The sequence below is a fragment of the Larus michahellis genome, chromosome 1 (genome assembly GCF_964199755.1).
Source record: "Larus michahellis chromosome 1, bLarMic1.1, whole genome shotgun sequence".
In the NCBI taxonomy this organism is placed as follows: domain Eukaryota; kingdom Metazoa; phylum Chordata; class Aves; order Charadriiformes; family Laridae; genus Larus; species Larus michahellis.
In genome coordinates, this window is record NC_133896.1 from 199,895,281 (window position 1) to 199,919,286 (window position 24,006).

Sequence of the window (24,006 nt, forward strand, 5' to 3'; positions counted from 1 at the left end):
TATAACCTCTGATGTTAACTAAATTTAACCCGTTCTGACCCTTGCGGTGGCCCTTAACCTCGTCTTTATTCTGCTTCCTGTGGTTGCTGAAGAAAACTGGCCCCGCCATTGGGAAAACGCTCTCTGTTGCACACAAAGCCCCAGCCTCGCTGCTGGGCTGTCAGGAAGGAGAGAATAGACGGGGAGGTCAGCACCTGTGCCGAGAAGCAGGTGACAGGGAACTGCTTGGACCATTCTGGGGCAAGTTGTAATAGTTTCTACCCTTTAAATATCGCACTGTAGTTTCGGGTATTCAAGGCAGCGAAGTTCACGTTTCCTTTGTGAATGCAGACTTTAAACAAATTAATCTATTGCTGTTCAACTGACTGTAAAATTAGTAGATTTACTGTTGCAAAAAAAAAAAAAACATAGAAAAGGAGAGCTTTCACTTCCACTTTAATAAGGTCACGGATGTGTCCTAGGCTGCCAACAAAAGCAGCTTTTAAAATCTTCGCAGCTGAACCCAGCAACTTGCAAAGGCTGCAGAACAATGTCTTAGATGTACAGTGGAAACTCCTCTCCCTACAGTCAAGATGTAAAACTAGACAGTTAAAAAACTTTCTACACTGGGAAGCTGTAACTTTAATTGTGTGTCACTCCAGGGACCCACGGGTTTGCTTTATAAGTAACATTTTAATAAATTCAGTCAGCCTTACTTTTCAGGGAGCAAAATCAGTTCTTCGCCTGGATTCAGTAAATCATCCCAAGCATTTTAACGTCAGAGCGTACGTCTTCAAAAGATTTGTTTTAATTCCTGTAAGAGGGGCAGATCTCAGAAACCAAACAAAACTTCAGCTGTTTCAACCGTATTCGTCTGTTCTGTGCAGGGCATCAGTTGGCAGTGACCGTTTACCACTCAACAGAATTTTTGGGTTTGCTTTAATTTTTTGCTGTCTCTTGTTAGAATAAAATAAGAGAAGTGAGCACAGGAAGCAACTTTGAAAAGCTGAGGATGGAGAAGGAGCAAGCGAGCTACTGCAGAACCCCGCAAACTGCACCTACCACACACCCAGGATTTCTGTCCCCTTTAAATACGTGTTTGCTCTGAGGTGTTCTCTGCCATATGGCAACGCTCAGCTCAGCACAAGGGAGTTTTTCATCTGAGGTATGTGCAGAAGTATTTTATAAACATTAAAGGGGAAAATTAATACTACGGAGCGCGTAGGGGAGGCTCCGGCCCCTCTCTGAACCAGGGGTCTGCGGAACCCCAGGGCCATGGTTGTAACATCGCGGGGAGGTGGGGGCGAGCCGTGCCAGCTGCTGCTGAAGAGCAGGGCTGGGGAGCAGAAAAGACCCTGCAAGTTCTCCCCAGAGCTTCCCCATCAAAACGCCCTGCAAAGGAGGGAATTACACATTAAAAAAGGAAAAGAGAGGTGCGCGGGGTAAGTAGCCCTCCAGACGCTCAGTGCTTTTGCAAGCATAACTGTGCGGGAGACTAATGGGCTCCGCGGTTCAAGGACAGGGAACTGCTGGAGAGGGTGCAGCAAAGGGCTACAAAGATGATTAGGGGACTGGAACACCTCTCTGATGAAGAAAGGCTGAGGGATTTGGGTCTTTCAGTCTGGAAAAAAGACGACTGAGGGGGGATCTTATCAACACTTATAAATACTTAAAGGGTGGGTGTCAGGAGGATGGGGCCAGGCTCTTTGCAGTGGTGCCCGGGGACAGGACAAGAGGTAATGGGCACAAACTTGAGCATAGGAAGTTCCACCTAAACATGAGGAGGAACTTCTTTACCCTGAGGGTGGCAGAGCACTGGCACAGGCTGCCCAGAGAGGTGGTGGAGTCTCCATCTCTGGAGACATTCAGAACCCACCTGGACGCGTTCCTGTGCAACCTGCTCTGGGTGACCCTGCTCTGGCAGGGGGGTTGGACTAGATGATCTCCAGAGGTGCATTCCAACCCTACCATTCTGTGATTCTGTAATCACAGCATCGGTAATAAGACTGGAAAAAACTGCTGTTCCACCTGCTGCTGATGGTCCATGACCAAGAGCCCTGGGCACTGCATACACCCAACAATATCAGTAATAAATTCCTGATGAACTTGTTTGGCACTTGAAATGTTTTGGACTAGATATGGAGAACCACAGCTGCGGTTTAGAAAGCAGCAAGATGCTCACCACGGACCAAAGGAGGCCCTGTCCTCCATCCAGAGCCAGCAGGTAGGAGGTCCTTGCAGGTGTGGGTTACTTCAGCAGCTTGCTTCCTCCTCCCACAAAACGCGTGACGGAGTTTGAATGAAAGTAAACTAGAGCCTTGGGTCTCCAGGAGAACACTTTGCCATCCAGCTCAGGGCATCCTCGCTCTCTGCTGGGCTTTACCAGCAGCTTAGTGTACCCAGAACAAATAGCGTCTGGGGGAGATCGACCCTGAAACACAGAAGGACTGGAACCAGTTTGCAACATCCCCAGTGGACAATCAAACCCTTTGTCCCCCACAGATCAGTTGTGAATGTGGAGGAAGCTTCCCGGTAGCCCACTGGGTCTCACAAGAGCACATTAATAACATCCAGACTGGCAGATCGCTGCTGTTCGTGTTGGAGGGTGAGAAATCTCTCCCTCCACCATCCTTTCTCCTTCTCATATATTTGCATTTTAAATTCTCTGGGGCACGAATTATCTATGCTTTGGCACAAGGCCTAGCAGAACAGGCCTTGATTTGGCACAAAAAAAATAATAAAGTGGAAACAACGACTTTGCTCAGGAAATGAAATGTCAAATGGAAAAAGAGACCGATGCAGATTTAGGAATTAGAAAACAAATAAATGACTGAGAATATTGTCGGGGTGGGCGAGGGATAATATGCATCAGGCAAAATAGAAGGGAGGAGGTTATTATTAACTGCATTTATTACGATAGCGTCTTTCAAATAATTAAGACTGCAGTCCCACTGTGACAGGCACATATAAAACCACAGCCCCTGGACAATTACAGTGTAAACAGACACGAGACAAAGGACAAGGAGAAAGAGTACAATGATCCCCCAGAAAGACTGTGTTAATTGAGGACAAACAGCACGAGAAGGCTGCGCTATTTCTTGGCACACTAAATTTAATTAGAAAAGCACGAAGTAAAACAAACATCAGGTTTAAACTTAACAGAATTAAATAAGGGGAAGGAAGAAGGAGTGCAAGTTGCACGCTTCAAAGTAGCTTACTTTCATGCAGGTAGTTTTTATCACAGTGAAGAGGATTATTAGCTTTATTGCTCCTACTAACACTGCTGAAAATTATCTGTCTTATGGGGATGGTTGTCAGCGAGGCACTAGTAGGTAACCGCGGGCTGGGGCGCTGACAAGCTCTCCTCTAATGCCTATTGCAGAGCTGTGAAGGAAAAAAAAATCTCTCTCCAGGCTTCAGCTCTGCCAAAACTTCCCTTCGTGGTTGTTCGAATTCCACATTTGCTTTCCAGGCCATGAAAAAGAGCAGTAAAAAACATTTCTGTCTTGCCTTTTCTCATTGGGGAATATTTCACTCTCCACAATTGGATGCTGTAGAATTTCAGTAATTTGTATTTCAAAAGCCTTAAACTGAGACCCGGTTTTCTTAGGCACTCTACTGACAGAATAGATGGCAATCCCTCTTCCCAAAGAGCTTACAACTGTAAAGGCATAAAGCCTGGGTGAAATCAAGACACAGACGAAAGGGCGGGATGGAAAAAACAGGCGCCGTTTGCACAGAGTAGGTGACACCACAGTTGTCAGCCAGGCTGTTAACACAACCCACCCTGCACTTCACTAATTCTGTTAATGGCATTTTTCCATATTCATTACTGCAGGCAAGGAGTTTTAATGAGAATAAGGTGATACGAATGAATTTCAGATTGTGAACTGGTTTAGTAAAGTTTTCTGGTTTCGCACAGTATTGCCATGCGATGTCTTTGGGGAGGATGGAGAGCGCAAAGCAATGACAGACTTTTTTGCATGTGTGTACCAAAACAACCACACCAAAACAACCGGCACGTGGAATTAAAGCGTTCTAAGACTGCAGTTAAGAATAGAAAACTTTCAAACCAGAAAAGAATGAAGCTCTGATTTTCACTGCATTTCTGCTTCCCGGGTGGGAAGGTGGGGGGGAGGAGGGGAAAGAGGGGTCACTTAGTTGTGGCCCAAAGCAAATAAGCTAAAAAGTCCTGATTTTTTTTTTTTTAAGCAGGAAAGACAGTGGGCAAGGCCTCTCCCTGCCCCCACAGCTGCGTCCTATGGCTTCATTTTGCACCAAACTCTAAACACGAGCGCACTTTCAGCCCAAGCGTTGTCCTCAGCTCCAGCCCGGCTGGCCAAACAGCATCCCTCAATAAACACAAACACCTCGGCTCCTGAAAAGACTTTCCCGGCACAGACTGCTCCACACAGGCGCTGCCCCACCAGAACGACAGGAGAACAGCAAACGCTCATGCTCTTTAGTGTTTTACTCATTTAGTGTGTCACTGACAGCTGGGGGCCTGGGGTTTGTACATGTATTTCAGCTTCTCTTTCAAAGGCAACGCTTTCTATCTCCAAATTGGAAGAAGGAGCCTGCAAACCTCAGGCAGAGCAGCCTACCAAAGCAGGTAACAACATCCAACAAGGTTTCAGGCGGAATCATGCAATGCCACAAACACACACGCTGCTGACCCCTGCAGACACATCTCTACCATGCAACACACACAACACCTTGTACACACACACACACACACACACACACGCGCACACAGGGCTGACTCGACCCACAGTGCAACACGCAGCCCTGGCTCCTGGCAATCCTAACATGGAATCATAGACTGGTCTGGGCTTGAAGGGACCTTAAAGATCATCTAGTTCCAACCCCCTGCCACGGGCAGGGACACCTCCCACTAGACCAGGCTGCTCAAAGCCCCATCCAGCCTGGCCTTGAGCACTTCCAGGGATGGGGCATCCACAGCTTCTCTGGGCAACCTGTTCCAGTGCCTCACCACCCTCACAGTGAAATTTTTTTTCCTGATCTGAAAAATTTTTCTGATCTGAATCTCCCCCCTTTCAGTTTAAAACCGTTACGCCTTGTCCCATCACTACACTCCTTGATAAGGAGTCCCGCCCCAGCTTTCCTGTATGCGCCCTTCAGATACTTGAAAGCTGCTATAAGGTCTCTCTGGAGCCTTCTCTTCTCCAGGCTGAACAACCCCAACTCTCTCAGCCTGTCCTCACAGGAGAGGTGCTCCAGCCCTCTCATCATCTCCGTGGCCCTCCTCTGGACCTGCTCCGACAGGTCCATGTCCTTCCTGTGCTGAGGACTCCAGATCTGGACGCAGTATTCCAGGTGGGGTCTCATGAGAGCAGAGCAGAGGGGCAGACTCACTTCCCTCGACCTGCTGGCCACGCTTCTTGTGATACAGCCTGCGATGCAATTGGCTTTCTGAGCTGCGAGCACACATTGCTGACTCATGTTGAGCTTCTCATCCACCAAGACCCCCAAGTCCTTCTCCTCAGGGCTGCTGTCAATCCATTCTCCATCCAGCCTGTATCTGTGCTTGGGATTGCCCTGACCCAGGTGCAGGACCTCGTACTTGGCCTGGTTGAACTTCATGAGGTTCACATGAGACACAAGCCCACGCCACCACACCGTCTTGCAGGTGGAGTGAGATGGAGTGACGTATTACAGTACGCAGCCAGGTACTACGACAGCTTGGGCACACCACCTCAACACACAACACACTCAGAGAGCACTCGGCACCCGCACACATCCCAATCACAGCCACAACCTACCACCTCCTAGCAGCGACCGTTAGCCCACACCCAACTGACCCCCCCAGTGCAGCACAGGCACACGGAGAACCCACAAAAAGACACAACTGTGCGGTGGCACACCCAGGAAAACAACATAACCAAGCAATTGCACGCGCAGAACCGGGCAGACACACCACACGCGTGTGTGAACACAGCAAGAGGAACAGGCAGATACAGATAAGTGCGTGCATCCATAGAGAGACTGAAATTCTCTACGTACACACAAACTGCCATATGCAAAAATACAGCTGTATATGTATTTTTATTATATTGAATATACTTATTTTATATATATATTATATATATATATAAATAGATTTATTATATGTATATTTGAGGAGCAGCTGATGGAGCTGGGGTTGTTCAGCCTGGAGAAAAGGAGGTTGAGGGGAGACCTTATCGCTCTCTGCAACTACCTGAAAGGAGGGTGTGGAGAGGTGGGGGTCGGTCTCTTCTCCCAGGTGACAGGCGATAGAACGACAGGAAACGGCCTGAAGTTGTGCCAGAGGAGGTTTAAGATGGATATTAGGAAAAATTTCTTCACTGAAAGGGTTATGAAGCATTGGAACAGGCTGCCCAGGGAAGTGGTTGAGGCACCATCCCTGGGGGTATTTAAAAGACGGGCAGAAATGGTGCTGAGGGACCCGGTTTAGTGGTGGATCTGGCAGTGGCTGATGGTTGGACACACACGGGGACACACACACAGACGACACACGGGGACACACACGGGGACACGCCTACACAGAGACACACAGGCACAGAGAGGGGCCGGCCCAACCGCAGCCCCGGCGCTCACCGACGGGGCGGGGGAAGGGGGCGGAGGAGGAAGCGGAAGAGGAGGAGGAGGAAGCGGAAGGGCAAGACGCGGCCCCGGCCGGTCTGCTGCAGCGGCCCGGCCCGGCCCGGCCGGCAGGTAGGTAAGAGCCGCCCGGGGCGGGGGAGGCCGCTGCGGGCCGGGCCGGGCCGGGCCGGGGGAGGCCCGTCGGGCCGCGGGGACCCGGGGCCCACCGACACCCCGCCCGGGGCCGGGTCACAGACACGGTCACGCGTGGGTGTCCCCTGCCCGCCCACTGAAACCCCCAGCGGGGTGGGCGGTCCTTCTAATACACGGTGTGTGATGGCGGAGCCGCACGGAGCGAAATGCTCTTATGTGCCCTGTCAAAGGAAGAAAAATCCTTCCTCAGAAAGGGTCGTTTTCTTTCTCTTGTCAGACAGCTAAGGCAGGATTTCGGAAAATTTAAACAAGGAATGAAGGAGAATGAAGGTCAAACCATGTATTTAGCCGATGAGACTTACAATTCTTTAAAATAAGGTGTTATTTTCATTGCTGTGATACTGTTAGAGGCCAGTAGCTGACAAAGGTAAGCCAAGTTCGTGTGAATGACAGAGAAATTAAACTATAATATTTTATAATGCTCCTATGCTGATCCCGCACCTCCTCACCCGGTTTGTGTCAGCTTTGTCCCTGCTGCTAAAATCTGCAGTCTGTGCCAGACTCCAAAACATCCCCGTTTTCAGACTAAGTTTATTCACAGGCGGGTTATTTTGCTTGTTCCAGGGCCAATGCTGATTAGAATTAGAAATAGTTCCTTGTCCTGCCAATTGCTTGCACCTTCTCCATGTATAAGTAGGCACATGGATACATGTTTACACAATGACATACATATATATATATATATGTATGTATATGTGTATATATAGAGAGTGGAGTCACATTCCTTCCTAGGCAGAAGAAGTCATACTTGCCAACTCCTCTGTTGTGACACATTTTTGGTTTCCTGTATTGCCTTTGGCTTTTCCTGTACTTCCTGGAAATACTCGGCTCGCTATAAACAGGAATGTGCCACCCCAATGTTAATGTTTGTGAAAAACTGGCACAGTCAGTCAATACTATAAATATCTGATAAAATAGGTTTAAAATTAAGGTGCTGTTTTCACTTTGAAGCATGACTGAATCTGTGGAACTTGAGCTTAAAAGACAGTGAAGACCATTTTATTTTATTTTATTTTATTTTTTTTAAGGTTACTGAAATAATATTAGTGCTTAATCCATATAAGACCAAGTAGCCAGCTGGATTACTTCCACAAAATGACATTTGGAAAACTGAGAAAAATACAGAACTTGGGGTCGGTGCTATGAGAAGCAAGTTGCATGCTAGCTATGGAAGCGTTTTCAGCCCTGGGATAAACCACATTTTCAAGTACAGTAACGGTCACTTTGTCACGTTTTAAAGCCAACGTGAAGATTTTGTCTGGCAGTCTTACTCTGTATGGCCCAGGCGTTGAAATTCCCAAACCTTACAAAACACAGAAGAGTCAGACTGTAGATGTTGGTATGGCTACTGACGGACATCGCACAAACCGCCACTTCATTCGCTGTGTGATTAGGGTGGTTCTGAATTAATGTGGCTTCAATGAAACACTTTCCAAAGAGTATCAGAACCAGGAGGAAAGTCCTAGTGTTAGATACTTCCTGAAAAATATCTGTACTGAAAATATTAAGTGTGACATGCCTGTTTATTTGACAACAAATTCTCCCTCTTAAACATTGGCTCCTCTCTATACACAAAAAAAGCTGTGGAAGAGTTAGATACTCTTGCAAGCAGAAATGAACGAGAAGTTTTGGATTCTTTAAAAGAGCTCAGGCTCAAATTTTAAAATACTGAAGAAACATCAATTCTTCATAAATTTTGTTCCTCTGTCAGATTTTCTCTCTGGATTAAAGCCCTCTGTCACTGTGAAAATACCGTAGATTGTTCAGTCTGTATAGTAACACCAGGCATCTTTTTGAAAGAGTAGTTTTAAGGACTAGGGTTTACCGAACTGGAGTCAAATCTTTCTAATATAACTAGAAGAATCTGACTGAATGGGGGTAACTTGTTTTTTCTTCTTCACTGCTTCCTCAGAATGACTACCTTTTGTGTGATGAAACTTCTATGTCAAGCAATCAGAAATGAGAATAGATACACAAAAAGGTTCGTTGGTACTCTTCTGACACAAACATCACAAAAAAGGGTCTTTTCTCCATTCTGGATGGTGGTACCTGACCCTAGAAAGTCATCTGTGTTTGGACTTACTCAGCCATTTTGTACAGCTGAAAAATCTCACAGGGAACCGAAAACGAAAGCAGCATTTGGAAGTGTTGGGCGAAGAATTCCCTATCGGATTTTGCACGTGATCAACCAGGATGGAGAGAGCTTAGGAAATATGCACCGAGCAGAGGCACTCAAACTTATGGATCAGCATGACCTGAAACTAGTTCTCCTCCGTGAGAACGCAGAGCCTCCTGTATACAGACTAATGACGGGGCAGCAGATTCATGAAGAACAGCTTAGACGTGCAGAGAAAAAAAAAGCAAGTCCGAAAACAGGTACGTACATTATTGGCACTACAATGCTGAGCACTGTCAAAAATGCTGCATTAAAAGGCGTTTCGGCAGATGAAATCCTCTTACTGGCATTTGTGTAAATCCAAAGCAACGTCGCTGCAGTCTGCGCTATTAAGGATCTGCAGTGGTGAAAATAAAATTTTGGATTACTGTAGTCTTCCACAGAGAAGCCTTCTATTGCCTTCTTAGGATGTAATATTTTGGCATCTGCTGTCTTTTTTTTAGATCTGTTTTTATTTAAGCGACTATAACTAGACTCTGGTTCCATGAAACTCATTAATTTCTGTTCTTTTGCTAAGGCGTAAAGTGACAGGCAGGTTTTCCAAACTGACCACCAGATACACCAACATAATTTTGTCACTAGTCACGAACCATTCTCTTCCTAGCTTGCTGCTAGGAAGACAAAGTCTGGTGCCATTTCTTGCACATTTCTTTTTCAATATCAAATGATTTTCAGTCTTTTTTCTTAAGTCAGCCTGCTCCAGCAGTTTAACAAACTGAGTTTGGCAAAGAGGTTTTAGAAAAAGCACCTGACCTTGTATCGTCTTTTCTTCTCCTCAGGCTAACAAAGTATCGGTGCTTTGGGTAGAGTTCTAATTTTAGAGGAGACCACTATTGTGGTAGTGAGTTTTTCTGTTCAAGAAACTAAAGATTACGCAGATGGTAACTACTTTAGAGAGTCATTAAGAAGGAAGAGACCATAAATTGTTCAAATATATCACAAGGCATCATCCTTCCAGTTGAATATTGCACTTCACCATTTAAGAAAAGAGGCTCGAGCTAAAGAACTATCTAACTTCCAGGTTTTAACATGTAGGAATTTGCAAATCTTTAATTCCGATGCATACCTGTTTATCTCTGTTAGACCTGCATTGTGTGTAGTATGAACAAAATTGTAATTAAAATAAAAATACTTTCAAGACTCCCGACCCTGAAGAGACTTCCCTGTGTGCCTCCAACATGCGCTCACTCTCCCAATTACAGTGGTGAGTGTGAGATACCAAGGAGCCACCTTCTAAGGTGAGAGTGGTGCACGCTGAGACGACGAGATTGGGATGCTCTGTGTATGAGAAAGCAGCATGGGGGAAAGGAGATAAGCAGAAAAAGCACCATGTTGCATCTAAGAGAGCAACTAATACATGTTTGTCAGCTGTTGAGCCAACACAGTTTTAGTTCTGTTTTAAACAGGGATGGTTCAGAAGGAGTTATCCTTTTCTTCAGCTATTGCCAAGAACGACCTAGAAACCAAGACTAAACAGATAGTGCAGTGGATTGAAAAGAAATACCATGTTAAAGTTACCATCCGGCAAGCTAAAGATAGCAATACGGACATGGTAAGTGGACTCCTGAAAGCTAGACCAATCAATTTCATGAAATGGGTGTACTTGTATTAATTTCCGCTATTCAATACTGCCACGCTTTTTTTAGTGTATCATGTACTGCTAAAATAAGTGAAGGTCTAGGTCCCGTGAAAGTAACGGTTGCCCCACCTTCTAGAAATATGGTCCCATAGAGACAACTCAAATACTGTGCTTTCCTAAGAATGCAATTATAATACTGTCATTGACAGCAGAGTCTAAGCCGTTCCTACTCCTTTGCAGCACCAGCTTATTAAACTGGGCTAGTGAAATTTTCCTGTCCATGCCTTAAGCCAGCTCCCTCACTGAAAAGTTTAACAGTATGGTTAAAAAAAGAAAAAAGCTGCTGTATTTTAGCTAGATTATTTCAATAACCTAACTGTTCTCCTGTGGATAAGGTTAGTCTTTCACTGCTGCATGGAAAACTACTGGAATGATGTTCCAAGACTGGCAAGGTCTATAAATGTTTATAAAATCTATAAAGATGTGAGGGAGCTGGTGGCAGTTTACTATCAAAATTGCCTTGAGACTTGTCTTCATTGTCATTTGCACAAATATCTTTTTTGTAAAGATTCCATGTAAGATGATTTTTTCTTTTAATGTGTGTAGTGAATTAGATTTCCTTAATTATTCTAATAAATTTCTGGAAAAAAATTGTGATATCACTTTTTATAGGAAGTTGCATTCACAGGGAAAGGACAGCAAGAGGAAGAACTGGATAGGGGAGGGAGCAGAACATTTCATGACACAGTCCAGATTTAGGCTGTCCTTAAGTTTAGAAGTTTAATTATAAGCTTAAGAGTTCAGCTTGTTATATGAACACACTGTATCATTCAGTTCAATACTACTACATCCTACGAACATGAGAACAATACTGCCCCTTAAGAGGAAAAGCCCCATACTAATGTGCCCAAATCTCATGGAAGAGGAGGGTGGGGGGGAGTCAGATGCAGTCATAATCACTGTTGTGGACACCTTTAAACAGTAAAACGGGATGAGTCGGGAAATCAACCTAAGTGTTAGGAAATGGCTTAATCCCTCTGGTGACTTTCCTAAACCTGCTTATGAGTAAAGAACAGACAGTTAGGAAAGGACAAGCTGAACTGCTCAAACCAGGACTAGCAACTAGCTTGTTTCAGCTAATAGCTAAAGCACAAGCAGGAGATAGTGTCATTACAGAACAGCCTGAAATATTTTTTACCTGTGTTTGTGCATTTAGTCCCTATTTTTCTCCTCCTTTTCAGTTTGTGCTTTTCGATCAGATTTTGGAGACTGTCTCTGAGAAAGCCACTTATCTTTCCAAGCCGAAAGTTACTAGAGAAGGAGTGAGTACCTGTATTTTGAGACACATGTCTGACAAGGAGTTGAAAGCACAGAAGATGGAAAAGGAGAAAAACAGTACAGTAAAGAAAGATGAAAATGAAGATCTGAAGTCAAGTGAGTTGCATCAGTGACTTTATGAAGAGGTGTAAACAACATTAATTTCTTATTTAAAAAAATAATACTATAAATTTAATAAAGTTATTGTTGAACTTTACACTGGTCATTCCATGAAGAAAGTTGTCTCAGTTATCCTTTACTGCAGAGTCAGAATTTCAACAGTTGGTATTTCATTTTCCATGGGCTTATCCATTGTCTTGCTTTCTGTCACAACCACATCCTTTCCTGGCTGCGTTTTAGGAGGAATGTAGCCGCTCAGACGAGAGGCTAAGCTCCTCTTAGGACGAGAACGCTTTGCCTGGCAGAAATAAATCCAGAATTAGCAACTTAACATATCTATGGAGCAAAGACTACTAAGGTGGCGCAGGGGAGAAGAAACCAATGAATAGGCCAGCACTGCATTATTTAAATGAGCTTCAGAAATTAAGCATCTCCCAAATTAAGTAGATAGACGGACTGTTTTCCTGGTTGAAGTTACATTCTAAACGACGTAATGTTTACCCTCCTCTGAAGTCACAAGGTATGGTTAAGACGACATTTTCAAGAGTGTAACTTACTTTTGAGTTCAGTTTTCTCTTTTCAGGATCATGAACAACCGCGTGCCTTGCTAGGCTCTGCTACAGTTACAAAGAGAAAAAAAAAAAAGGTTTATCATTTAAGATTGTGTGATTCAGATTAGAACAGTGTAAAAAATACATACCTTCATTGCAAACACTCTTCCACAGCCTGGATAATCACAAGAGAATGGTTTTTTCTCCTCATGAAAAGAGAGGATATGGCTTTGAAGGTTAAATACTGTTGTGTAAGTTCTCCCACATCCTTCTCTTGGGCATCGGCAGACATCCCTCTCCACTGCATGTATTTTTTGGTGCTGCTTGAGGTAATCTTTCCGTTTAAAAGTTTTGTAACACTCACTGCAAACTATCGGCTCTGAATGGGAGAGAGACAGACAGGGTATAAATTAACAGCTTCTTACAGGAGCTCAGAATCAAACCCTAGTAGTGCTCTAGAACAATGCTAAAATCCACATGAAATGCAAGTAACTTAAAGACTGGAAGAGAATAACACAGTATGAACTATCCAGATCCGAAGAGTTATATTGTACAATTTCTCGTTAACTGGATCACAGAGCAAATTTAGTATACTGAGCAGCATTTTCATCAAAGGTCTAGCCAGTCACAACCATTTAACCAATAAAGTGCTAGTAAACAAGTTTGTCTAGACACAACAACAAGCTGATGAAATGAGCTCAGCAAGGACTCCTCTTCAAATGAGCAGTTTGTTTCCTATTTGTTATCAAAAGTTAAGTTCTATTTACTAAAGCATTTGGAGTTTACCTGTATGACTTTCTTTATTATGTTTCAGAAGTTCTGTCCAAGTTTTTCCAGTAAATGAGCAGTTTTCTTTCTTGCATGTATAGCCTGTTGGACAGGACAGATGTTTACAGTCACTAAGATTCTGGCAAACACAGTCCAGTTTTACAAGGGGGAACTCCACTATTATAATTTTAAAATTAAAGGCCAGTATTCCTCCTCTCCTCCCATACTGCACAGTAATGGGACAAGAGACAACAGAAACTAATTAGAACATGAGAAAATCCTAACAGGTTTAACGAAGAAACCCTGTATCACTGACACAAGCTGTCCATAGAGCTGTGGAATCTCTGCCCCTGGAAACAGTCAAAACTTGACTGGACACAGTCCTCAGCAACCTGGTCTCATTGACCCTGCCTCGAGCAGGGAGTTGGATCAGATGACCTCCAGAGGTCCTTTCCAACCAAATGACTTTAGGAAACTATGTGTCCTTGCTTCAGTAAAGCTACTTCCTCACCAGCCATACACTTTCACTCACACAGATGAAAATAACTGCAATAGTACCATTCCATCAAGCAGACAGATGTTTTTTAAACGAACCACAGAAAGTCAACACTCTTTAAACAACTATGAACAAGCCCCCATCTTAAGAAAGGAATGCATTACAAATCGCAGCTTTCTGGATACTCTCCCTAGCCTCTTGAATTTGTTGTTTTTTTTTTCTAGCACTGGAAAGCTGAAAGAACAGATAGGAGTGTAGCAAGATTAGCTAAAACATACCTGACCACCTTCTGACGATTTCACTTAAATACCTTTCGCATAGGTACATTAATAACTTTAAAAATGCAGGCTTATACGGTTTTGCCAAGGCTTCATAGGAAATCTGTGGCAGAACTGGCAATTGATCCTAACCTCTGGAGGTCTAGACTAGTGCCTTAACCATTAGCCCATCTCCAGAAAAAGGATTATTGGCAAGGAAGCACATCAGGAGAATAAACCACAGCAGTAATCCTGACCTCTGCCACAAGTACATTGTAACTGAACCCTGCAATGCCTTGCAATTGTATCCCATTTGGCTATTCAAAACAGGTGTTCTTGTTCTTTTCTGTCTGGATCACTAGGCCCAGAACACTTTCATGTCTGTCATACATCCCTGCATACTCTCTGTACTGGAAGAAGTCCTTTTTCCTTTGCTAAAACATAACTGAAGCAAGAAGAAAAACTGTATTACCTTCATGTGTCTTCTCGTGCCGCTTTAGTCGACTTGGAGTAGAAAAGTACTTTCCACATCCTTCACTATTACATCTAGGTATAAAATACACTGGTTTGATTTCTTTCACTGCGTCTGCATATTTTTTATTCTTTATGTCAAGAACAACTAAAGCGGACAAAATAACCCAAGTTTCCCCTTGCCTAGAGATCTGTTCTGTCCCTCCCCGGCCTTGTAAAGGTAAATTCCGTAGTATGTTTTTAATAGAGGACTCTGATCCCTTGGAGAGTTAAAACCACAGTATGATTTCTACGTATACAGCAAGTTAAGCTTTGGCTAAAGAATCAAGCCTCCTATCATCCCTACACAGTAGGCTCTTAAAACATAAGAGAGAGAGAAAAAGCAGAGGGTTTAAGTGGCTTGTAGGGATCTAGCCATCAGAGCAGTAGCAGAGCACTAGCAGTATTTTTGCGCCTGTCACCCAGCCATACTAGTGCACTTCACTTAAGTGCAACACTCCTGTAAAGCGTGTTCCACCTGTAAGAAATGCAAGGCTGAACTTCGCTTTCATCAGATCTATACTAATGTGTCCTGTAAATAACAGAGTTGCAATGCACAGCTTCTCAGATTGGTATCCAAGCCTCTCACCTTTTTTAAGCTACTACTCACTTCAGTATTAGCCAAGTATCTGCTTTTTACTGGAAAACAGAAGTAGCTGCATTTTTCATTACTGTGCAAGCTCTTATGCTTGTATTTCAGACTCTATGAACTCAAACTGTTTTGGGGTTTTGGTTTTGGGGTTTTTTTTATTATTCCTGTGAACCTGTAGTTAATCCTAAGAAAATGGCTGGAATGCTGAAGTTACAGAGCACCAAGACTGTTGCTCAAAACAGACTACTAGGCAAAGGACCAATATGAGAAATGTACTTGAAGCCATGACTGCAAATTCATGCCATTTTTTTTTAAATGCTACATCAATTAAAAGGTTGAGAAAAGGCACCTGTTTTCATCAAGGGTGTTTAAATTGAATTGTTAAAGTTCATTATTAAAATTATCCACCTACTTGAAGGGAGGTTCATTGGTGTGGTGACACTGATGAACTTTAAGTTGCTGATGTTTCCTGAAAGACTTGTTACAGCCTTCAAAGTCGCACTATTTAGGAAATTGAGTAATCATTAGAGGCCAAAAAATGACAGCCCAGTCCACATGTGTTTGCTGAAATCCCAGTCGCAGTATTTGAACTCATACAAGTACCGCATAATAACAAGTTGAAATACTTCACTAGATACACAAAAAGGAGCTTGTTTAGCCTCCACTTTACAATATCAAAGGTAATTACTCACCACATATTGCTTTTGCTGATTTTGATGCTTGCGCTCAATGTGCTTCTTTAAGTTTGATTTTGTTCCAAATTTCTGATTGCATCCGTCAGCTGTGCACCTGAAAATGAACTGCATTTTTTATTATCCCTCTCAGTGATTTGGTTCCTAGGCAGATACAGAAATCATTGGATAAGACAAATACATGAAGAATAACCAAAACTCACAACCCAAACATAAAAATTTGCTTTAAAGACATGAAAAGCCAGAGGCTGTTACAATCAAAAGCCACAGGAAAACTTATCAGAAGAGATTCTTAATAAAACATGTAAGAATTCCTAGCTCCTACTCCATGACATGCAGCTATTAATGACTTAGTAACAGGAGATAACTGCCCTTCCTTCTTTTAATTCTGTATTCTAGGGAGAGATCTACCCATTTCTTTAAGCATCTATTATGGATCACTGCCAGATAGGGGGTTTTAGGCTAAGGAGATTCCCCACGTCTCACCCTGTGTGCACTGTGATGAGTGTTGTGAGTACTGTTGTGGCAGTACTCATGATACCAAAGCTAGGCAGGCATGCTCTGTACCAGCCACATACCAGTTTTAATTCCACTTCGTTTCCATAAAGACATGCATAATCCATTTTAAGAAATAAAAAACTTGGCCTTACTCAAAGGGCTTTTCCCCAGTGTGCGTAAGAAGGTGTCGAGCACGGTGGAAATCTCTGGTGAAACCTTTACCGCAGCCTTCATAATCGCAAACATATGGCCTCTGAAAGAGAGGGAGGGAGTTGTTCAGAGATGACACCCCGCACCTCTGGGTGCTTGGCTGTTTCCAAGAGGCTGCCTTCAGCAGGCTGCACCGGTGACAGTATTTCAGAATATTATGGTTTGAGGAACCCACAAAAATTTATTGTCATCTGATGACCCCTCCCCACCCAGGAAGGGGAATCAGGGAAAAAAAAAAACAAACAAGGAAACCTGAGGGTTGAAGTATAAACAGGTTCAACAGAATAAGTCTAAGCAGTTAACATTAGTAATACTAAAGAACCAATATTTATACTGATACCAATACAACATATACAAGGATTATCCTTGGCCCATTCTATCAGCAGGAAGCTGTGCGCTCCCAGCAGTGGACACCAAATGTTGGGGAAGGGAAGGGCTCAGGAGTCTGGCACTGGGGCAAGAAGTTCTCAGGATCGCAACCATCAAGGGAGAGAGAGAATTTTGCTGCAAATTTTCTAATTTATATTTAATGTGACATTCATGGTATGAAATAACTCTGTTGCCCAGCTTGGGTCAAGTGCCCGGGTCTTGCTCCCCCTCATCCCTGCATCTGGTGAGCTCGAAAACACCGAGACCTTGAAATCCGCATATCATAGCTGGCTATAAAGTAAATATATTCACAAATTAAGACACTAGAGTCTTCTAAAATTACAGTTTTCCCAAGCATTAGAAGAGAAATGACTGAAAAGCAAAACTACCGAAAGATAAATCAGCCCCGTGCCGCTCAAACCAGGGCACAGCCACGACCTACGCAGCTCCCCCACGCTGTCCCGGGTACCCCGGGGGGTGAAGAGGGCTCCCCGACCCCCTGGGGATCAAGCCGCGCAGGCCGCCCGCCGGGCCCCTCACCTCAGGCGCCCCTCACCGCCGGTGGGGCGGCCCGAGCGGGAAAACCCCGTCGCTCCCTCAGGCCCGGCCCGGCCCGGCTCGGCTCACCTCGCCCGTGTGCCGGCAGAGGTGGGCGTCCAGCCGCCAGGCCTTGTTGAAGGTGGCGTCGCAATCGGGGAAGGAGCAGATGAACGGGCGGGCAGCGAGCACAACCCCACCGCCGCCCTGCTGCCCGCTCCCCGCCGCCGGCTCCCCGGCCATGCCGGAAAGCACGTGACCGCCGCCGCGCGCGGCGGGTAGCCCCGCCCGCCTCCTCCCCTCCGCGTGCGGGCGCATGCGCGGTGCGGCGGGGCCATGGGGGGGGTGGTGGGTCTGCACGGCCCGCTGTCAGCTCGGGGGCTGCGGCGGGGCCCGAGGGCTTGATCCCGAGAGCAGCCTGGGTCCGCCGTCCCGTCTCCGTTACCTCATGCGCCAGGCACAACCCCCCTGTTGGTACCCCGTGTGGAGCCACCTCACACGGCTGAGGAGATCCGGCCATGAGCAGAGAAACATGGAGTTGCCTAGGTCAGAAGGGACCTTTAAGATCGAGTCCAACCGTTAAATGTAACGCTGACAAAAACCACTACTGAACCATGTCCCTCAGCACCACATCTACATGTCTTTTTAAAACCCCCAGGGATGGCGACTCAACCACTTCCCTGGGCAGCCTGCTCCAATGCTCGACAACCCTTTCGGTGAAGAAATTTTTCCTAATATCCATCCTAAACCTCCCCTGGTGCAACCTGAGGCTGTTTCCTCTTGCCTTACCACCAGTTACCTGGGAGAAGAGACCGACCCCCACCTCTCTACAGCCTCCCTTCAGGTAGTTGTAGAGAGCGGTAAGGTCTCCCCTCAGCCTCCTTTTCTCCAGGAAAAACGATCCCAGCTCTCACCCGCTCCTCCTAAGACTTGTTCTCCAGACCCCTCACCAGCTCCATTGCCCTTCTCTGGACCCGCTCCAGCACCTCAATGTTTTTCTTGTGGTGAGGGGTCCAAAACTGGACACAGTACTGGAGGTGGGGCCTCACCAGTGCTGAGTATAGGCGGATGATCACTTCCCTACTCCTGGTGGCCACACTATTCCTGATACAAGCCAGGATGCTGTTGGCCTTCTTGGCCACCTGAACACTCTGCTTCCTCATATTCAGCCAGCTGTCCACCAATGCCCCCAGGTCCTTTTCCACAAGGCAGCTCGCCAGCCACTCTTCCCCAATCCTGTAGCGCTGCATGGGGTTGTTGTGACCCAAGTGCAGGACCCGGCACTTGGCCTTGTTGAACCTCATACAGTTGGCCTCGGCCCATCCAGCCAGCCAGCCTGTCCAGGTCCCTCTGCAGACCCTTTCTACCCTCAAGCAGGTCGACACTCCCACCCAACTCGGTGTCATCTGCAAACTTACTGAGGGTGCACTCGATCCCCTCATCCAGATCATTGATCATTGCACCATCTGCTCTGCTTTACACTATTTGAGTTGTCACATGAGCTTTATTTTAGGAGATATTCCCCACCTGCTTCAATTCCCCCCCACAGAGTGAGCATGTAGGACAGAGGGAGAAAGCTGGAACAGGACAGCGGCAAGGGAACCATCCCAGGGAGAAAAACTACCATCCCTTCTTCTGTGTCCTGAGAGCTGAGAAAGCCTAAGCAGATGGCAGTGCTTGGAGCAGTCTAGGGAAATGGGGGAGGAAAGATGGGGAGAATCAGGAGCAGGAATGAAGCCTATGGGGGCTGGAAAGGAGAAGGGACTCATGAAGTGAGATGTCAGGATTGCCAAAGGATGAGCACAGCATGCGGAGGGGAGAGAAGCTGCTGGTCAGAGCAAGGAGTTCGTGCCAGAAGCAGACCCCTGTGGCACTGGGGGATGTCTCTTACCTTGCTCATCTGTAGCAGGATTAAGGGGAGGGCTGAATCAGTCAGACCCTCACAAAGCAACGGCAAGAAATCACCTTATTTTCAGAAGGGAAGTCAGCCTGAAAAATTTTCAGCTTTTAACAAATACTAACCAAAACACTTAGAAGAAAACATTGCTATGTTTTTTGTGTGTCTCGGAATTGCAATAAAAAGCAAACCTGAAATTTGAAATTTAAAAAAGAAGTTACAAATCTTTTTTTTTGAGACTTTGCCTGTGAAAACATGATATTGCCTCAGGTCTCTAGCACAGGCGAGGAAATAACATGCAAGGGAAAAAAATTTGGAAAATGTTGCTACTGGCTACAACCAAGAACAAATATTCATCATATAGGATTTTGCTCTATGCAATGCCAGTTATAGATTTCAGCAGAGTTCTCTGGGAATTTTAATCCAATTTTGGAAATACATAAATAGAGGATAACTCCAGGCCTGAGGGATTCTCATTGTGTTGTGCTGTTGACGTCTTCTGAGGTGACTACAGAGGGAGGATTTTGAAGACTTCTATCAGAGCTGGAAAGAGCAGTGGGTTCCGTTTCAGATTTGATCTTTGTATTTTGCACTGTGGGAGGTGGAAGGTAAACATTCTGAGAGGTAGTTCATTCCCTCAAGAAAAAGACTTACACAACTCCCTCACGCGCACTACCCCCACAGGGTAGTAAATCCCTCAGACTTTGATTAAAACTACTCCTTTAAGCTGGCAGGATCTACCCAGAATCAAATATCAATCCAGGAAAGACTTCACATAGTGCCGTGGATACTTATTTCTGTCCAAAGAACTGCTGGGTGAATGGGCCTTGTATCTTTGTCTACCAAAGGCTGTTTCATTTTCCCACCCCATTGTTCTGCTCTAGGCAAAGTTGTATTTACTTCATTTTCAAGAACAGCATTTCTCTTTAGGCAGCACCATTGAATCCAAAGATCTTATGTTTATGAACGTTACACAGAAATTATTTCAATGTTTACTAATATGCACATAAATATGGTTTAAATGTACTTACAGAATAGCTGTGGAATTGCAGGAGCAATTCCCCCGCATGAGAAAGTTTGCAAACTGAAAGATGACTTTTTCCTATAGACTTATTGCAAGCTAAATATTGGCTGTTTAAAGCACCATATCTAAGATCCCTTGGCCTGGTCCATTGGAGGTGGGATGCAGAGTGGCTGTGACTTAAGAATGACGCTAACTACTATTTATGTGTTTTTAGCTGGTCCCTGCAAGTTTTGAGACCACAATTGCAATTGCAGTGTCAACAATCCCACAACAAGTCCAGCAGACAGATGTCTTAAAAAAAAAAAAAAAAGCTTTTGGCTTTCCAGAGTAAGTGGAGAAATGGTGTTGAGCAGCTCAATAAAGTTGGCAATAGCTGTCAAGGAAATTTCCTGCAGTTTGTGGATAAGTTCCTCGGCTATGCATGGGGAACTGTCACACCAGGTAGGATAGAAGTGAAATAAAGCAGAGAAGTAATTCTAGCATTTCTTATAAATCTGAAACTTTGAGCTTTTTATTAGCAGAAATGTGAAAATATCGCTGTGGCAGATGTGCTGGAAACCTATGCTAATATGATCCATAATCATTCCAATGGATCACATGATTGTGTAAGACAATTAATCTGTGTATGACAGCAACAGATAGATCCTCTCTCACGGACAAAGCAAACATGTAGCTGAAAAAGACCTTTTCCCCTCTCGGCAATAGATACCTTAAAGCATGAAAACAACAAAGGTTTTTTGGTAGTTGTTCATTTTTACACAGTTGAAAAGGACATAAACTATTGTCTGATTATTTCCAAGGCTGTGAGGAAGCTCCGGTAGCAATATTTGAAAAGATAAAAATAATGTACCGCAGTCAAATGTTTTGGCTTTGATACTTGCAATGGGTGATGCTAACATGAACTCAAGACATCATTTTCTCTAGAAGCTCATGGGAAATCAGAGTAAGTATGTCCTTACAGATATTTGCTCCACCCATATACAGCATACTGTAGGAAAAGACATTGAAGATAATTCGTTATTTGTCTATAAAGGCTGTGAAAGAAGTTCTCAATCATTTTTCCTCATCAGGATTCAGGATTGCAGATAATACTCCATTTTGGCAATGTTGAATATGTAGGAGTGTTGAGGCATATCCCCACAGGATGATTATTTCCATAATTTTCAGTTGAAAGGATGTCAAAATACTACCCAGATGTCGGCACTCCTGCAAGACATTTAGTGTGAATGCGTTCTTGGAGCTGCTATGTCCTTTGAGGCTGGCAAAGGGACACATCTCCTCAATTTTATGCCAATGCATTAATTGAAAGGTAGCTTACAGGAAATGTAACCGTTCTCAAAGGTTTCAGACTTGACGGAAGGGGATATGGATAAAAAGAATCTGTAATAAAGGCATATGGATAATAAGAAGGAGGAATACTGTACAGTAAGTGGTCAGTAAAGCTCTTGCTTCAGGAGCCTGGCATTAGGAAATTATCTACATCCCAACTTAAATTCTAGTCCCTGAAATTTCTTAAAAATTGTGGAATTAACTACTTTTGTCTGCCCAAAATGCAGCAGTGAAAGTAACATTTGTTTGGGTAAGCAGCTTTGAGAAGATTGAACTTACTAAATGTTATGTTAACCTGAACTATCAATTGAAGTTATGTTCAATTTTACAAATACAAAAATTGTTATTTGATTAAAATGCATTACAAGGCATCCAAGTTGCTTAGTACCTTTTTAATTAGTAAATTTTAAAATGTTCTAACTGAATTATGCATTTGTATACCACAGAAATGTACCACAAAGCGGGGGGGGGGGGGGAGGAAAGCATGCTACATGGTGGAAAACACATATTTCCTTAACACAATCCTTAAAATGACGTTGCATCTGTTTGCCCAGTAATCATCCCTTATTCCCACCAAGAAGGCAGCCTCGATCGTACTGTTCTGCATAGAATCATAGAATCATAGAATGGTTCGGGTTAGAAGGGACCTTAAAGATCATCTAGTTCCAACCCCCTGCCATGGGCAGGGACACCTCCCACTAGACCAGGTTGCTCAAAGCCCCATCCAGCCTGGCCTTGAACACTTCCAGGGATGGGGCATCCACAGCTTCCCTGGGCAACCTGTTCCAGTGCCTTACCACCCTCACAGTAAAGAATTTCTTCCTAATATCTAATCTAAATCTACCCTCTTTCAGTTTAAAACCATTACTCCTCATCCTATCACTACATTCCCTGACAAAGAGTCCCTCCCCATCCTCCCTGTAGGCCCCCTTTAGGTACTGGAAGGCTTCTATAAGGTCTCCCTGGAGCCTTCTCTTCTCCAGGCTGAACAGCCCCTACTTTCTCAGCCTTTCCTCACAGGAGAGGTGCTCCAGCCCTCTCATCATCTTCGTGGGCCTCCACTGGACCCGTTCCAACAGGTCCATGTCCTTCTTGTGCTGAGGACTCCAGAGCTGGATGCAGTACTCCAGGTGGGGCCTCACCAGAGGAGAGGTGAGAGAGGGGCAGAATCACTTCCCTTGACCTGCTGGCTATACTTCTTTTGATTCAGCCCAGGATGCGGTTGTTTTTTTGGGCTGCAAGCATTCATTGCCGGCTCGTGTTGAGCTTCTTGTCTGCCAGCACCCCCAAGTCCTTCTCCTCAGGGCTGCTCTCAAGCCATTCTCTGCCAGCCTGTATCTGTGACTGGGATGGCCGTGGCCCAGGTGCAGGTCTTTGCACTTGGCCTGGTTGAACTTCATGATGTTCATGCATGCCAGACACAAAATTGTTACTTGGTACCAGACATGAGTCCTAGAGCACTTGCCAAGACCAGCCCAGGTTGTAAGTTACCTCAAAAGATCATCTGGTCCAACCCTTTGTTGCAAAGGGAGCCTAGCTGAGATTATCTACCATGTTGTCCAGTTGTGTCTTGACAAAAGTTGATGCAGCAGAGGGGATAGAAAAGGCTGTTCCTCTTAAGGGTTTGCATCCCGTGGTATTACTATAAACAGAAATGCAAGAAGTCCAAAATGTGAAAAGCAATCAAGAGAAAGCCCCAGAAAGCCGGCTGCTTTCCATGTTAGGACGAATGTGGATGAGAAGAGCTGGGAGTGGGAGAAGGGCCATGGGGCTGGTTCGCATCAAGGAGGATCAGCCCAGCCACGCTGTCTGCTGTATGACTGCTCTAATCTTCCCTGTCATTTTCCCCAGCTCCAGCCTACTTGCAAGGTTATATGGACCCCAGCCCTCTTTTCCTCCTCATGACAATAATGGCTTTACTCTCTCCTTCATCAGAGCACGGGCCATTCCTCTTTCCCTAAATGACAAGCTTGTCCCATATCTAAAGGCAAGTAGATGAAGCACGCGTGAATTATGCAAACAGGATGCCAGAGGTAAACCGCAGTTGGGATGTTTCCTTGATCTCTCTGTTTCCAGAATTATAGCTAGCTTGTAATTGTGCCAGTGTCCTCAGGAGCCCTTTCTAGGGATTTCTGGGAACCACAACAACATGTTAGGAAGAGGATGGAGTTAATCAGTTGGGCTTTCCTGCTGCTATATTCAGCCTAGCAAGCTGCCTCTGACAGATGTTTCTGCTTTTAGACCACAAGGAACTTTATTGACTGGCTTTCCCTGTGTTCAAAAAGCATGTAAAGCTATCAAAGACTT

General features: G+C 44.8%; 2 protein-coding genes across 6 annotated transcripts; one reads left to right on the forward strand and one right to left on the reverse strand.

Moving 5' to 3' along the window:
- Window positions 1–6,568: 6,568 nt before the first annotated feature.
- MTIF3 (mitochondrial translational initiation factor 3) lies at window positions 6,569–12,066 on the forward strand. 4 transcript variants are annotated; one of them, XM_074568728.1, is made up of 5 exons: window positions 6,569–6,696; window positions 6,995–7,144; window positions 8,690–9,153; window positions 10,360–10,505; window positions 11,774–12,066. In XM_074568728.1, the coding sequence occupies exons 3-5, from the start codon at window positions 8,691–8,693 to the stop codon at window positions 11,981–11,983; spliced, it is 819 nt and encodes a 272-aa protein (XP_074424829.1). In that variant the 5' UTR covers window positions 6,569–6,696; window positions 6,995–7,144; window position 8,690; the 3' UTR covers window positions 11,984–12,066. The 4 variants fall into 4 exon arrangements, with proteins under 4 accessions (XP_074424829.1, XP_074424845.1, XP_074424856.1 ...); XM_074568744.1 differs by lacking the exon at window positions 6,995–7,144 and having other exon boundaries at window positions 6,614–6,696; XM_074568755.1 differs by lacking the exon at window positions 6,995–7,144 and having other exon boundaries at window positions 6,632–6,700.
- On the reverse strand, window positions 7,775–17,716 carry GTF3A (general transcription factor IIIA). 2 transcript variants are annotated; one of them, XM_074568718.1, is made up of 10 exons: window positions 17,540–17,716; window positions 16,486–16,586; window positions 15,836–15,932; window positions 15,556–15,644; window positions 14,514–14,587; window positions 13,307–13,390; window positions 12,670–12,899; window positions 12,527–12,586; window positions 12,068–12,267; window positions 7,775–9,290 (listed from the first exon to the last, which is right to left on the reverse strand). In XM_074568718.1, the coding sequence occupies exons 1-9, from the start codon at window positions 17,690–17,692 to the stop codon at window positions 12,106–12,108; spliced, it is 1,050 nt and encodes a 349-aa protein (XP_074424819.1). In that variant the 5' UTR covers window positions 17,693–17,716; the 3' UTR covers window positions 7,775–9,290; window positions 12,068–12,105. The 2 variants fall into 2 exon arrangements, with proteins under 2 accessions (XP_074424819.1, XP_074424818.1); XM_074568717.1 differs by lacking the exon at window positions 7,775–9,290 and having other exon boundaries at window positions 11,968–12,267.
- Between the last annotated feature and the right edge of the window lie 6,290 nt (window positions 17,717–24,006).

Coding starts and splice junctions, on each gene's coding strand:
- MTIF3 (XM_074568728.1), top strand. CDS start 8,691: ATGACTACCTTTTGTGTGATGAAACTTCTATGTCAAGCAATCAGAAAT. Junction 9,154..10,359: donor AAAAGCAAGTCCGAAAACAG/GTACGTACATTA, acceptor TGTTTTAAACAG/GGATGGTTCAGAAGGAGTTA. Junction 10,506..11,773: donor AAGATAGCAATACGGACATG/GTAAGTGGACTC, acceptor CCTCCTTTTCAG/TTTGTGCTTTTCGATCAGAT.
- GTF3A (XM_074568718.1), bottom strand. CDS start 17,692: ATGGCCGGGGAGCCGGCGGCGGGGAGCGGGCAGCAGGGCGGCGGTGGG. Junction 14,588..15,555: donor ACCAATGAACCTCCCTTCAA/GTAGGTGGATAA, acceptor TTTTATACCTAG/ATGTAATAGTGAAGGATGTG. Junction 12,268..12,526: donor AGAGAAAACTGAACTCAAAA/GTAAGTTACACT, acceptor TATTTCTGCCAG/GCAAAGCGTTCTCGTCCTAA.